This window comes from Apiospora kogelbergensis (genome assembly GCF_038363985.1).
Source record: "Apiospora kogelbergensis strain CBS 113332 chromosome Unknown utg000010l_segment0_segment0, whole genome shotgun sequence".
NCBI classification, from domain to species: Eukaryota; Fungi; Ascomycota; class Sordariomycetes; order Amphisphaeriales; family Apiosporaceae; genus Apiospora; species Apiospora kogelbergensis.
This window is the reverse complement of record NW_027117427.1, coordinates 71316-84336: the sequence shown is the minus strand read 5'-3', so window position 1 is coordinate 84336 and position 13021 is coordinate 71316. Positions and strand designations below refer to the sequence as shown.

Here is a 13021-nt window from a genome sequence, read left to right as displayed (position 1 = left end):
TGTGTGAGATCTACATGTCATAGCTTGGTACTATTTATGTTTCTGGACAGGGAACATCTAGGCTTTCCTTCTCTGAGCTTCCTTCTTGACCTTTTTTTTTTTTTTTTTTTTTTTTTTGGAGAATCAAGTTAATTGTCCATATGCAACTACCTAGCTATGGCAGACATGAAGACAGGCGTAGCCCTGGTGAGAGCCTACTCAACACAGAGGAGGGTATGGACAGCCTTAGTCTTAGTCGTTTCGTTATGTAATGACAATCCTCGTCGAGTCGTTGCGTGTTTTGTGGTTTTTTGGCGTCCACAGGCCACTTATGGCTGTTATCGACTGCCACAAGCCGGGTCGGACCGCAGCAGGATTCGCTACTTACATTCGTCGCCCACCAGGTTGATGCGAAAGCCGATGATTGACCAACGAGTACAGCTTGGAGGGGCCCTTACTATTGACGAATCCCAAAAGATACAGGACGAGAAGGCAAAGGCTAAGCGTCTAGCGACCGATGAAGGTGAAAGTGGGGGTCCGTCGAAAGGGAAGGCCACAGGCGCTGTGGCATTTGTGGTCAGACAGGTCATAATGCGCGGACTTGTGGAATCCATATAGACTTAGGTAGCAAGATAAATAGCGATTGATTTAAATTGATCGAAAGTGTTATGGCTGAGATATCTGAGTAGAACTGTCGGGAATGTCCGGCTGAATGGTAAACCACATTATACTAAGTACTGAGTACCCTTGTCTTCTTACTTTGATACCCAGTCCGGATGGATCCTTCTGCGTTGCTGCCCAGCGCCAAGGTCGTATCCGATGCCAACTGCGTGGCGGAGTACCCTCCGGTACAGCGGCCCGGTTATCATTGTACTTTGTACAGTAGCCAGAAGATGGAGAAGAAGGGGGCCATTGCTATTAGCGCAACCCACATCTTTTACGCCTCTACCATACACTAACTATTACTATCCCTTAGACACCAAAGTGCTGCCTTTTTACTAAGGGAATAGGAATGAATTCCCAAATGAGACCATATGGATCTCGTCAGTACCAGGGTTCGATCCTTCGTTTCGGATGACCAAATGAATCTTTAGGGTCCTCATCACAGTTAGAGTTTTGATCCCTCGGCTCGGGGCTGTAACTATAAGATTCCCAATCTACAGAGTGGCATGGTGATAGTACTGGAACGCCGAATTGACACGCAATTGCTGGATGTTTGGCCCCAGAATTGGCGTAGGCGACCGTGTCGTCGATTGAATGTAGCTTTGAAATACTGCAGAATATTGTCGTGGGCCGAAAACATTGTGGTTTGGTATTGTAGGTGAAAAACTCGGCCTTTTAGATGATCAGCACCCACTTTAGGTTGGTCGAGCTGACGATATCGAGATAAGCGGGGCGTGGCACGAGTAGTTCAAGGCAGTTGGATATTGTCATGACACCAAGTGTACTTAGTCCTAGTGCTTACATCCTAATACATGCTGTAGTCGCTGAGCTAGACATCCGGTGCCATCAAGGAGGATCTTGGAATGGAGACCACAAGGGTTTGGCGTAGGATCAATTTCTTCCATGAAATGTGAGTGCCAGCTACCTCGGTTAGCATTGGGACATTCTAGACTCGAACCAGTCTCATCGCCACCGCCATGCGTATATAAGAGTCTCTGTGTTTTCATACTTGAAGAACTCCAGACACAGGTACATTTTTTCTCCTTCCACATCAATTCCCTAACCACTACAACCTACTGCCGAAACGGGCATCATGCGCTTCATCAAAATCGTTGCCTCGGTGGCCATCGTGCGTACGTATGGCGTATCCGCTATTTCTGTAGTCCGAGACAGATACGTGGAGGATACCGACCTGGGAAACGCTACATCCATTATCGAAGCCCGTGACACCTTTGACTGCAAAGGTAGCAGTGTCTGCAGAACCATTCCTGTCAAATTCTGTGACGAGACTGTCAACCTCCATATCAAGCGCACCGATGAGGTCCTATACGGTGCCCCCGGGTCAGTAGGGATATCCATTCCGCAATTATGAATCTATAAACGAGGGTGGAAGGACGGTTAAAAAGCTAATATAGATATAGGAGTGGCAAGTCCATGACAGGCGCATGTGCTGCCACGTGCGGTGTCTTTATCCAGGGTGGCGCCCATTGCGAGCGGTCAGGCAACCAGATATGGTGGGATTACCAAGATATCCGTCAAAACGGCTGCGGAATTTGTGGCTCTAAGCACTGGGGCGGCGATTGCCTTACTACCATCAACTACGTGAACACATGTGGTAACGTGTAAATAGGGGAACTGTGATAGGTAATCAAGGGTATGGCGTAAGCTCGGATCAATCTTTTAAGAGCTCGTTCTGGAATGGAGATCCCACCTCGTTGCAACTCTACAAAATAAGTATACTAGGCAACGCAAGGATAACAGGAGAACCATGGGCTAAGAAGTGAGCGAATGCAACGCGCTCCTGATACCACCACTTCATTAGTTGGCGCGCAGAATCAATACCATGCCGGTAGTTATATTGGTTTTCTCCCGAGTCGTCCTGTTAATCTCTCTCCTCTGCTGTTATTATATAATAGGACACGCCGGTATGAACGGATTGCCGGCAGTCTTGTCGGTGGGCAGCGAGCGATACGCATTACGCAGATGACATCTGATGAGACGGCTCTTAGAGACGGACAGTAGCGACTAGGACAAAGAGGACGAGGCTATCACTGTGACATCGTTGCTCGTTGAGCTGAAACATCTGCAGGGAATCCAGAGTAGTCGAAGGACTTCATCCCAAACTTCGGTGCTTTTCTAGTCAGCAATCGGTACTGCGTCCCCAGGCCGTGAACGCGTCGGCCATGGTCTTCATTCTGTTCTCCGAGGTCCCACAGCTGCTTCCATCTTTCTTTCGCCTTTTGGTGGATCTCGCTTTTCAGCCAGCTGAGGGATACGAGCTGGTCTTGCCGGTCGTGTCGTGGGAGGGGCTTCTGAAGCCCCTTCTTCGCTAGCTTGTCGGCAATCTCGTTGCCCCGGATCCCACAGTGCGCCGGACACCAATGTAGCTGGACAGGATGTTGGAGATATTCTGCAATGCTGTTCACTTGCCTGGCCAGATAGCTAGTTCCTTGCGTCTGGCGGAGCGCGACCTGGCTGTCGGTAAAGATGTAGCAGGGAGCGTTCCACGATCGGGCAATTCGCAGGGCTTTGTGTATGCATGTGAGCTCTGCGTTGGCAATCCGGAGGCCTGGGCCCAGATTCCAGGAGTAGCATTTGGCTACTCTTGTGTGCGGGGTGAAGGAACAGAGGCCCGCTGCGGACCTCGTTGGATTCCCTCGGGCGTCGAAAGAGCCATCCGTGTAGATGATGGCTGCGTGCTGCGGGATCGTTCGGAGGAGTTCCCGATGTCTCTTCGCTGCCTCCTCTTTCCCCACGCTAAGAATAGTCGGGCGCAGGAGCGGGCTATACCATGGCGGGAACCAAGATTGGTCCGTCCTCTCTATGTTCTGTGACTTCGAAAGACTCTTCAGCAAGACAATGAGGGACTGAAGTTGTGTGGGGTAGGACGTTGAGGGTTGAGAAAGGCCGTGGTTGTAGTTCCCCAGAGCGGGTTGGTTTCGTGGTCCGTTGGTAAAGGCTTGTTTGACGGGGTGGTTGTGGGGTAGCTTAATGAAGCGAAGTGCATACTAGTATACGAGCTTCATGTGTCTACATTCCGGCGGGAGGGGGCAGCTTCGACCTCCAGTGCCTTGGTCGGCGACCTGGGGAAAGCTCCCGTGATCGTGGCCAGTGCTTGGTTCTGGAGCTTCTGGTACTGCTCCCACAGGGACTGGCAACCTCTTCGTCCGAACCAGAGCAGGGATCCATAGTCGGCCACCGAGCTTACACAGGCCACGTATAACTGGCGCAGGGCATTCAGCCCGAGCCCTCTTCGCTGGCGGGCGATGCGCTGGATGCCTTGGAGAGCTCCGTTGGCACAGCGTCATCTATTTCGCTATGGAAAGCAACAGCGACACCCGGATCTATATCACCATTGGATGCTTGGTTATAGAAGCTATCTACATTGTCGTCGTCGTCATCTTGACCGGCTTCATGGCAAAGTACTGCTGGGATTGGTGGCACTGGCTAGCTGGTAGCGGGGAGGACTACCTTGCTAGGAACTGTAAGGCTTTCGTAATTCTGCTCATCATATACAGCTGTGTTTCTTGGTTCTTTATTACATATCCTTCCGAAAAAGGCGCGAAGTTCGCCGGAAATAACGGCCTTTGCTCGATGCTCTTCCAGAGGAGAATGCTCAGGGCACAGCAGTGAAAGCAGAGATAAAGGACGAACTGAAGACAGAGGACAGGTCTGGCCATGATCAGGGCGGGCAGGTCGAGATAGACGGCAGGTCGGGATACAGCAACTCGTGGTGGATACCATGGAAACGGAGGGCAAACGGAATGTAATCACGTCTTCATCCCAGTCTCCAGTGAATGGGTACCTAGTCACCAATCGGAAAGCAGTGCTCGGGAGGCAGTGATAGTCTCATACTAATTGTATAATATAAACAATATGAGCCGTGGAACTGAACTGTAAACTGGGATCGGTGACGTGCTGCTCGATCCCTAGCTTACTCTGCGTTTGCCATATCGGTGAATTGAAGGAATAATCTTGATAGTAGTGATCACAGTTTAATGCATTGTAGCTTAGAACATAAGGAAAAGTTACAGGAACGGTGTCTGAAGAGAATCGCGTTACAGAAAGCGGCTAACTTCTGGATAATCACAGGTATCTATTCAGCTAAGTCACTAGCGAGGTGTTTTGAATTCGCTTCGGTGGCTGATTAGATATCGAATGCCGTAGTAGAAAAAGCTCTGCACGCCTCAGATACCCAACGCGTGGCTTAACTCCATGCCATTGCCACCGCCATGATAGATCAGCGGCGACCACACTCTCCAGTGAAGAAGGCCAAGATGCGCCAGCCTGGCGGCTATGTCTTCTATTCCTCTTTTCGCGCGGGCTTCTTGGGTTAAGATACCTATTGCATTATTGAACATAGGATGAGCGCTTGGCCCTCCCCATAGTCCATAGTTACGGCGACCTACAGCTGCCGAGAAGAGGCCGAGACTGCTAAGGGGTTTGAGCATCCTGACACATTCTTGAAGCTCCGCGATGAGACGAATCCAGAAGTGCGATTCAACGTCTTGGAAGAGCTGCGAATGAGGCTGCTTAAGATGTTGGCCAAGCTCTTCCTTGACTTGACGAAGCGCCTCTGTAGGCGCATTCGTGAAGCGGAAGATCTCAACTGCGAAAGAGTCCCTCATCAGCTTCCTTTCGCTAGCAGTCCCGGTACTAGCTGGGGCTGTCCACAGCAGGTCCGTGAGGGCGTTTTAGAGTCTATGTTTGCTCCTTCCGTGTCTTGCGCATCTAAGATATCTTGGCGTAACATATGGTTTGATGAGCGGCAAGGCGACCTTATCGACTCGGGTGCTGCCACGGAGAGTGAACCCGATGAACTCGTAATGGAGCCGAAAACAGTATCTTGCCCGTGGCTCCTGGCGTAGGTGGAGCCAGGAGTGGCTGGACTCGATGTGATTAAGGTTGGGGCAGGGACAGAGGTAGGGATGAGGGTACTTGCTCCTCTCGAGTCTCGGTACATACTCTCGAGCTTGCTGGACAGGCGCATGCATATTTCCAGGTGGATGCCATTGAGTACGTCGCTGCGCAGCTTTTTTATTGCTTCTCGTCAAAGGCGAACGTATTTAGGAGTTGCTGGGAGTTTGAAGGAAGGATCAACCTGGATGAAGCCTCGAAAAACACTGCCATACCGCCGAAAGCAGGCACGGATCGAGGACTGAGGCCAATATCCGTAATGGCTGTGACATACCATTGGTTTCCTGGATGAGGGTTGAAAAAGCAATGTTCAGCCCACCATCTGGTCTGTTTCACCTTCCTGGGGCTTTTGTTGAGTGACCCCATGATTCCTCACGTGAGCTCCTGGGTGAGACAAATGACTTGCCCCAGTGGGGTTTCCTTTCTTGATGGAGCACTTAAGAAAATGTCTCTTGAGGATATCACTCCGGGAAAAAGTATTGCGACACAATATACACATGTAAGGGCGCTCGCCGGTGTCTGTCCCTGTGGTCAGCAGCTTCGTCCCGTTGACATAAAGGGTTGAGGGGGGGTTATACTTACGGCGCAACAGGTGGCGCTTAAGATGCTTCGCGTGAATGTAAATGTTGGTACAGTGTGGGCATGGGAACTTGCCATATGCATCATATTGCGGGACGACAGTGGCCTTGGGTGTCGTCGCACTCAAAAGAACTGCAGACTGAGGCACAGTGGATAAGATACCGTAACGACGTGATTTGATCATATTTATGGGTTGTTCATCTTCCTGACGGGCAGACTGGTTCTGACGTATTAGCGGGCTCTGAGTATCAGGAGAAAATATGCCACTTTGGGACATATTGCTTCTATCTGACGGAGAGCTCAAGATATCAGAACGTAAAGCAGGGGTTGGATCCATGGGTTGTGGGTGGAACTTGAACATAGATGGCTGAGGTGGCTCGTTCAAAGTAGTTCCATGCGCTTGATGAGGTAGACTAAAACCATTCGCCATCTGAGGATAAGCTTGAGGCGGACTACCTGGGCGAAGTGGGTGAGGGACCCTGCTCACGGGAGGGGTCATCGGATAAGTGATACTAGGTGTTCTAGGCGTGTGAGGGTAACTGTTGCCTATCAAGGGGATATGAAGGGTGGTATTCGGTTCCAGAAGCGACAATGCAGTAGCCATATTCCCCGTTGTTTCAGAGTCACCCGGCTGCATTTCTGCTGTCCCTCCTCCATTTGCTGAGACAGTGGCACGATTGAGTACATAGCTGAGGCCCGTCTTGGGGTTGAGAAGGGTAGATGGTGCCGGTTGAGCTGACACCCTCTGCAGCACTGCCGCAGCAGTGTGCGCCAAGAGAGACCTTGGTGCGCACCACTGGTATTCGCTGTTAGTCATAGTGTCCACATCCGGGCGGTCACGATGATTAGAGGCGACAGTGCTTCCATTTGAGGATACAATAGGATCGATTGGGGGACCGCCAGTCGAACGCAATTCCTTCATACTTTTTACGAAGCCTGACGCCAGGCCCGGTGAATGATGGATTCCTATCGAGGGAGCCGCGGCGATTGATGGCACGCCATGAGGCAGCGTTTCCTGAGATGTGCTGACTGAAGCTTCTGCACTTTCATGAGAGCCCTCTGGGTTCCCCAAGTTGGCGTCCAATGGTTTCATCCCTTTTGTGTCGTTAAAAAACTCGGGTCCATGGTAGCTATTGTTGGAATACATCATAGCATGCTGGGCTACGACTGTTTGCTCTTTTGCTGGTGGCAGCTACAGCGTTAGTGTCAATGTGGCCTTTGGTTGATTATGCGTGTGGAGTGGCCGTACCAATGGAGCTGTCACTGTTTCTACCACACGGCATCAAGTAGCCAGAAAGGGTCGCTCTCGTTGGTTCGTCGGCTGTGCAACCATCAGTGCCGTCGTGCAGTGTGCCCTCTTCTCCGGCGCCACATCTGGAATGGAAGTCGGAGATGTCAATAGGGCGTATGGTTATGCTAGGTCGATGGGTACGATACGAGTCCAATTCAAAGCTCTCCACTTCTTTGCTTTGACTGCTGTCTCTGGAAGCCTCAATGTCAATATCGGATACATCAACAAGACCGCGATTTGTGTTAGTGCCGTCATCAACCGACTCGAGGTGTTGGTTTTCATGCTCTTCGTCGGCAGCTTTTCTGGCAACGCTGGTGTAACCCTGTGCCGGGGACAATCCTATCCATCGAATTTGGCGTCAGCGACTCAGTACGACAGATTGCTTGGGTCAGGGGTAGTACACAAACCCGTGGAAGCCATCAGGCTGTCATTGGATTCGACGTTACATCGAGGCCCGGCCACCTTGAGTCTTTTGCGTTGGTTGGCATATTCAAGTGCGCCGTAATGACCACAAGCTAGCTTGCTCCCTTCAGTTTCGCAAATAGGGCTGAATGGCCGAAGATCTGAAGCTGCCAGCCAGTTGTACCACGCTGGGGTTGGCATCATCATATCCTTGCGCAGGGGGAAGGTTTGGTCGTCAAGAAACCACATAACCGGAAACCTGCGCTTCGCGACGAGACGTTCTCCATCACGGTATCCCTCGGCCCATTGGAGATCAGTAGCGCTTTGGCGATCGTAGCATGCGGGTATGGACTTTGCCAATTCTGTCTCGAGAAGACTGCCATGCAGCCCAATCGCATCGAAACGCCCAAGCGGTAGTACGACGAGTGCGTGCCAACCTTGTCCGCGCGAGCCAGAACGCCAGTAACCAAGATACGGCTTCCCCTCGAGAGGATGTGTAATAAGTTCACCGCCATTCTCTTCAGACCACTCTGGTTCAGTACTCAGCCTGGATGCATCGCCTAGCACCTCTTGTTCTCGTGGCGCTGGCTGTGGCTGAGAAATGATCTGGGATGGGGCGGGCTTTTTGTTCGAGTCCGGTTTGATAGGTTTATAACCAGCGTCCAACGCTTGGGTAAACGCTGTGTTGTTCTGCTGGGCCTTCGTCGCGTCGCAATTTGATACGCGGAGTCCCATTGTCTGGATGGCCAAAGACCACGAATCGGCATCCTTCAAAGTGTTGATGTCTAGGTGTCTCTTGGGGCCCCGGTGTCCTGCCGCCCGCATATGTCTCGCAGCCCCATGAAGCGGATTTTGATTGAAATGCAGCCCGTGGTCGTCACACCGTAACAAGTACCATCGATCGCTTTCTGGCGGGTATTGTATGATCATATGCTTGTGCAGTGCGAGTCCATTCTGGAACACTTCATCAAAATCGACGTTGTATGGTTCTTCAGTCGCCGCCGCCGTCTTTGTCTTCTTCCGTGCGTGCCCAGAGGCGGCCCCAGGACTTTCCTCATAATATTGTCGATCCCGTTTCGCGCGGTTGTTAGGTGGAGTATCGTTTGTAACGGTCCGGTGCCCAGGCTGGGATGATAACCCTCTCGCAGCCGCCTTTGTATTCTTCGTAGACGAATCGGGCGAAGGGCGAGCCGGGCTGGTTGTCGCGGGAATGGAAGAGTAACGACGCGGGGGTCTGCTTACGCGACCAGTACGTGTTGCACCAGGCTGATTGTTTGTAGGTCTTGGCGCATCCACCTCTACCACGCTGGACTGCGACAAGTTGAGTTGGCATGATGCCACCTGCACATTTTCAATCGATGTGTCATTCGACGTTGGTAAAGGATTCGGTAAGGATGGCGAACCTGGAGTGACGGCAATATCGCAAAGCTTGTGGTTGTCAACGTCAGATTCACCTTCATACTGGAACGTTTACTTACCATACGTCGCAAAGAGTGGCTCAAACCAGTCTTGTCAGCTTCATACCCCGCGCTGAGTTGCGCGAGTTTTGCCTGTAGAGCGTTGTACTTGGTATCGACCTTGCGTAGCTCTTGGGCGATCCTATCCTTCTCTTCCTGAAGCGCTTCGGCTTCTTTTGCGAATCTATCCTTCTTCTCCTCGTACGTCGCTTTGAGAACACGCCTTTGGCTATAGTTCTCGAACAGGGCTGCAGTCTCAGGCGAGTCTTCGCGGTCGCAGTCGGGCATCTTTGCTGAAGGGTCGAGTTTGCGAGGATTATAGGCTGCTGCTGGCTAAACAACGAGCGCGGGGTGCTTGAAAGGCTTCATCCAGTCAGGGACGAACTTCAATGCGGTGCACATCAAGGTAAGCTTATATATGGGGTCGTCGGTGAAACGTACACCCAACAATTAACCTAGCAAAGGTACGTGCTGAATTAAAGCATGTGTTACTCGAGCTTTTGAACACTACCATGTCTAAACCCAAATCGGGTAGGACTTCATAGAGGCCAAGAATGTATATGCTAGTTTCAGCGCTTAACAATCTGGATGAGAGCCGATGGTCGCATGTGTTTGGCAAATGTCTTTTTTCCTTGTTTGAGCTAGTTACATACTGTAGTTCATTCAGTCTTCACAATATATTGCCAGCGTTCGACGGGTAGCCGAAATGCATCTGGTCCTACTGGTACTTAGTCCCGGAGTAGCACGGGGTCACTGTACGCTGAGTCTCCCGTGCTAATATTCTATTTCGTACTTTCTATCTCTAGGCATTCGACGTAGCGTACCTAGACTGTCGGGTGTAATACGATTGATTCGTGATGTCTTGCTGCTACATCTTGCTTAAATCCTTGCCAGCTTCTGCTCTTCAGAAATTAGTTGGAAAGCGTCCCATACATAGTACACACTGTCTTACGTAGCTCGCACCATATGCCATTCTGCAATGCACGATTAGTTCATTCCGCTTGTAGTTGTCCTGGTAACAGTTGGTCCTTTGCTAATACAATCAAAAACGGGGTTTTGGGTTGTTTCCACTAAGTTGTTTTCTTTGCACATGGTCTTCGGGTCATACTCCGTTGCTCTACCCCGAATCAATAGCCCAAGATGGGCTGCGGGTGCCAGGACGGCAAACTGGGCAACCTTGGGATGCAGTCAGATCGCATTAGCTTCGCATTAGGGATGCATCATGTGGCTTTCTTATGCGCGCGTCAATTCGTATGCGTCGATGGTTTCTGACTAAACTACACGATTGGGTACCGACTCAGAGCGGCATCGTCTGATAGCTCGCTGATTGAAGGTCAGACCACTGTTGGTAGGGCCCCGTACAGCGGTTGGTAGGAAGGATTTCGGGCTCAGCTTCTCTTCAGCCGTTTTGACGAAAAGTCCTTGCGCGGTCTGGGGAGGTGCAGTTGGCCCTAATGGCGCAGGGTCGCGAATTGACTGCGCTTATGTTGCCCACTATGGCGCTAGTGCGCCATTGCTGCTCTTCCGACCCTGCGCCCCTACACAGCAGCAGGGACCAACAGTAGTCAGGACCGGAAACAGCTCGTGGGTGTATTCGAGCCGATGCAGCAGAAAGACAGTACTGTATGTTACAATACTGCATGATTCTCGCTCCATTCGAATCGGCGCACCACGTCGAAAAGGGTCCAATTGGAGACTACGGTCGTGCGGACCAGAATGGTTGTTTCGGCCCCCGCCATCGCTTAAGAATTGGAGGGACCCGGAAGTGAGCATCGACCCATCTACGCTAATAACGGTGGGTTCTAGACCTGGCCGCTGGTTGCTCAAGTGCGCTAGTGCGCCATTGCTACTCTTCCGACGCTGCACTCCAACAGTAGGGCCAACAGGTCTGCAGGCAACTACGAAGTAAATAGCGGGCGAGGATCTTCGAGCTCTCAACGGATGCAGCGAAAGGAGAATTCGCTGCTGGAGGATTCAGGTCCGAGGCGACCGATCTCTATCGGAATGGTACAAGCGGAGCGGGGGAAACATCAGGCTTTGTCCTGCGCACCAGAAGATGGGCTGCATCACAAGCTGTCTGTCTGGCGTTCATCACAATTAGGCCAACAAAACTTAGTACCGAAAACAGCCCGTGAGACTCTTCGAGCTTACGCCGCAAAAAGACAGTACTATATGTTACTAGTTGATTATGGTTCCATTCGGAATCGGCGCACTTCGAAAAGGGTACAATGGGAGACTTGGGCGGACCAGAATGGTTGTTCGACCTCCCAGTATACTTTCTGTATAATACTCGGTGGGAATTGTTGGCTCACACGAGGCACTTTCAGGTCTCTCTAAGTGCGCCGCGGCCAACGCAACACAACAACATCGGCGCTGCTGTTCGCTGGCTTTGTTCATTTCGACCGGCGACGCCATCAGCAGCTCTGCATCCTGAGGTCTACATCTGCCCTACCGCCGCTTAACGACGCAGAGCAGGAGAGATAACTTTGAACCGACTACGAAAAAGCATTTCCTGATCGCGAGTCGAGCTTCGCAAGATGAACTGGCCCAGGTCCGTATTCAGACGTCCGCTGGCAACCAGCATGTCAATGGGGGCCGGTAAGCGGTACAAACGTTGCGAGGGCCGTTTCTTCTGCATACTGTACGGGACCATAACTACGCCAGCATGGGATTTGACGCAACATGGTTAGACCGGCTGCCAAGAAGCACTTCCTAATCGAGAAATCGGTAGCTTCGCAACATGATCAACCCATAAATGGCAGGTTGGGTACTGTACTGTATTGGGCTGGTCACTTCTGGTTACTGGACCTCGAGGTACGAAGCCTGGAATATCGGAGTAGCTTTCGGTAGCATCATCAGGAAACGGTGCAAAACGAGTGTGCTTTGCCCAGAGATACGGGGAAGTACGAACCAGAACAGCAGCACGGGGGGATTCGGCGTACAGTGACCCCGAGCTACTCCGGGACTGCGTACGAGTACGGCCAGATGCATTTCGGCTGCCCTCGAACGCTGGGTATGTCGTAAGGACTGAACTAGCTTACACCAGAAAAATCCTTTGTCAAACTCTTGCGACTGTCGGCTCCCGTTCAGCTTGGCTGGCCGAGTGGGCGGATTCAACCCTCAGGCTCTTCGCGACACAGGTCGCTTCTAGCTGCCACGGTAGACACTGACTTCCAGGAAGGTCCGCTATTCCTGGAATGGCAGGTAGAGACGACCCCGACGCTGGGATGGTGCGAAGCAGTGAGAAGCACAGGTCGGGCACGGTGCTGTACAGTCATCTTGAAGGGGCTTGCGTTTTTGCTCGTGGTGGCTCGGTCGCTACAGAGACTACAGAGACAGTTGTCGTCTCCCAAACCTCCGCCAAGGTCATTAGATTCAGATAGACCGCTCCGGACGACTTCGAGTGTGACGGCCCTGACAGTGGCAGTCAATCAACTTGAGTATGGTAAACACGAAAGCTGGAAAAAGTCGACATGACATACAGGCGCAGCATGAGCAAAATCCAATGTCTATTGGGTGACAGACAATCAAAAGGCGGTCCGCGCACTGGCACGATGCCCAAAGCAGCTACGACCTAAACGACCTAAACAGCTCGACTGCTTGGCGGGTACAGGCCGAACACCCATTGGCCCGCCGGGTGGGGTTAGCACCAGCTGACCTCGAATTAGCGCCATGCTCCGCCCATTTGGTTGGACCTGTCCTGCTGTTATAAAGACCACTTGCCCCCCTTGCA

The 13021-nt window shown here is 51.7% G+C and overlaps 2 protein-coding genes across 2 annotated transcripts; one reads left to right on the top strand and one right to left on the bottom strand.

Moving 5' to 3' along the window:
• Positions 1 to 1735: 1735 nt before the first annotated feature.
• On the top strand, positions 1736 to 2268 carry PG998_014185 (uncharacterized protein; the record flags this gene model as incomplete). Its single annotated transcript, XM_066881001.1, has 2 exons — positions 1736 to 1983; positions 2064 to 2268. The coding sequence occupies 2 exons, from the start codon at positions 1736 to 1738 to the stop codon at positions 2266 to 2268; spliced, it is 453 nt and encodes a 150-aa protein (XP_066723853.1).
• A 4262-nt stretch (positions 2269 to 6530) lies between these two features.
• On the bottom strand, positions 6531 to 10027 carry PG998_014184 (uncharacterized protein). The gene is made up of 3 exons (XM_066881000.1): positions 9310 to 10027; positions 7837 to 9259; positions 6531 to 7768 (listed from the first exon to the last, which is right to left on the bottom strand). The coding sequence occupies exons 1-3, from the start codon at positions 9574 to 9576 to the stop codon at positions 7365 to 7367; spliced, it is 2094 nt and encodes a 697-aa protein (XP_066723852.1). The 5' UTR covers positions 9577 to 10027; the 3' UTR covers positions 6531 to 7364.
• Positions 10028 to 13021: the final 2994 nt, after the last annotated feature.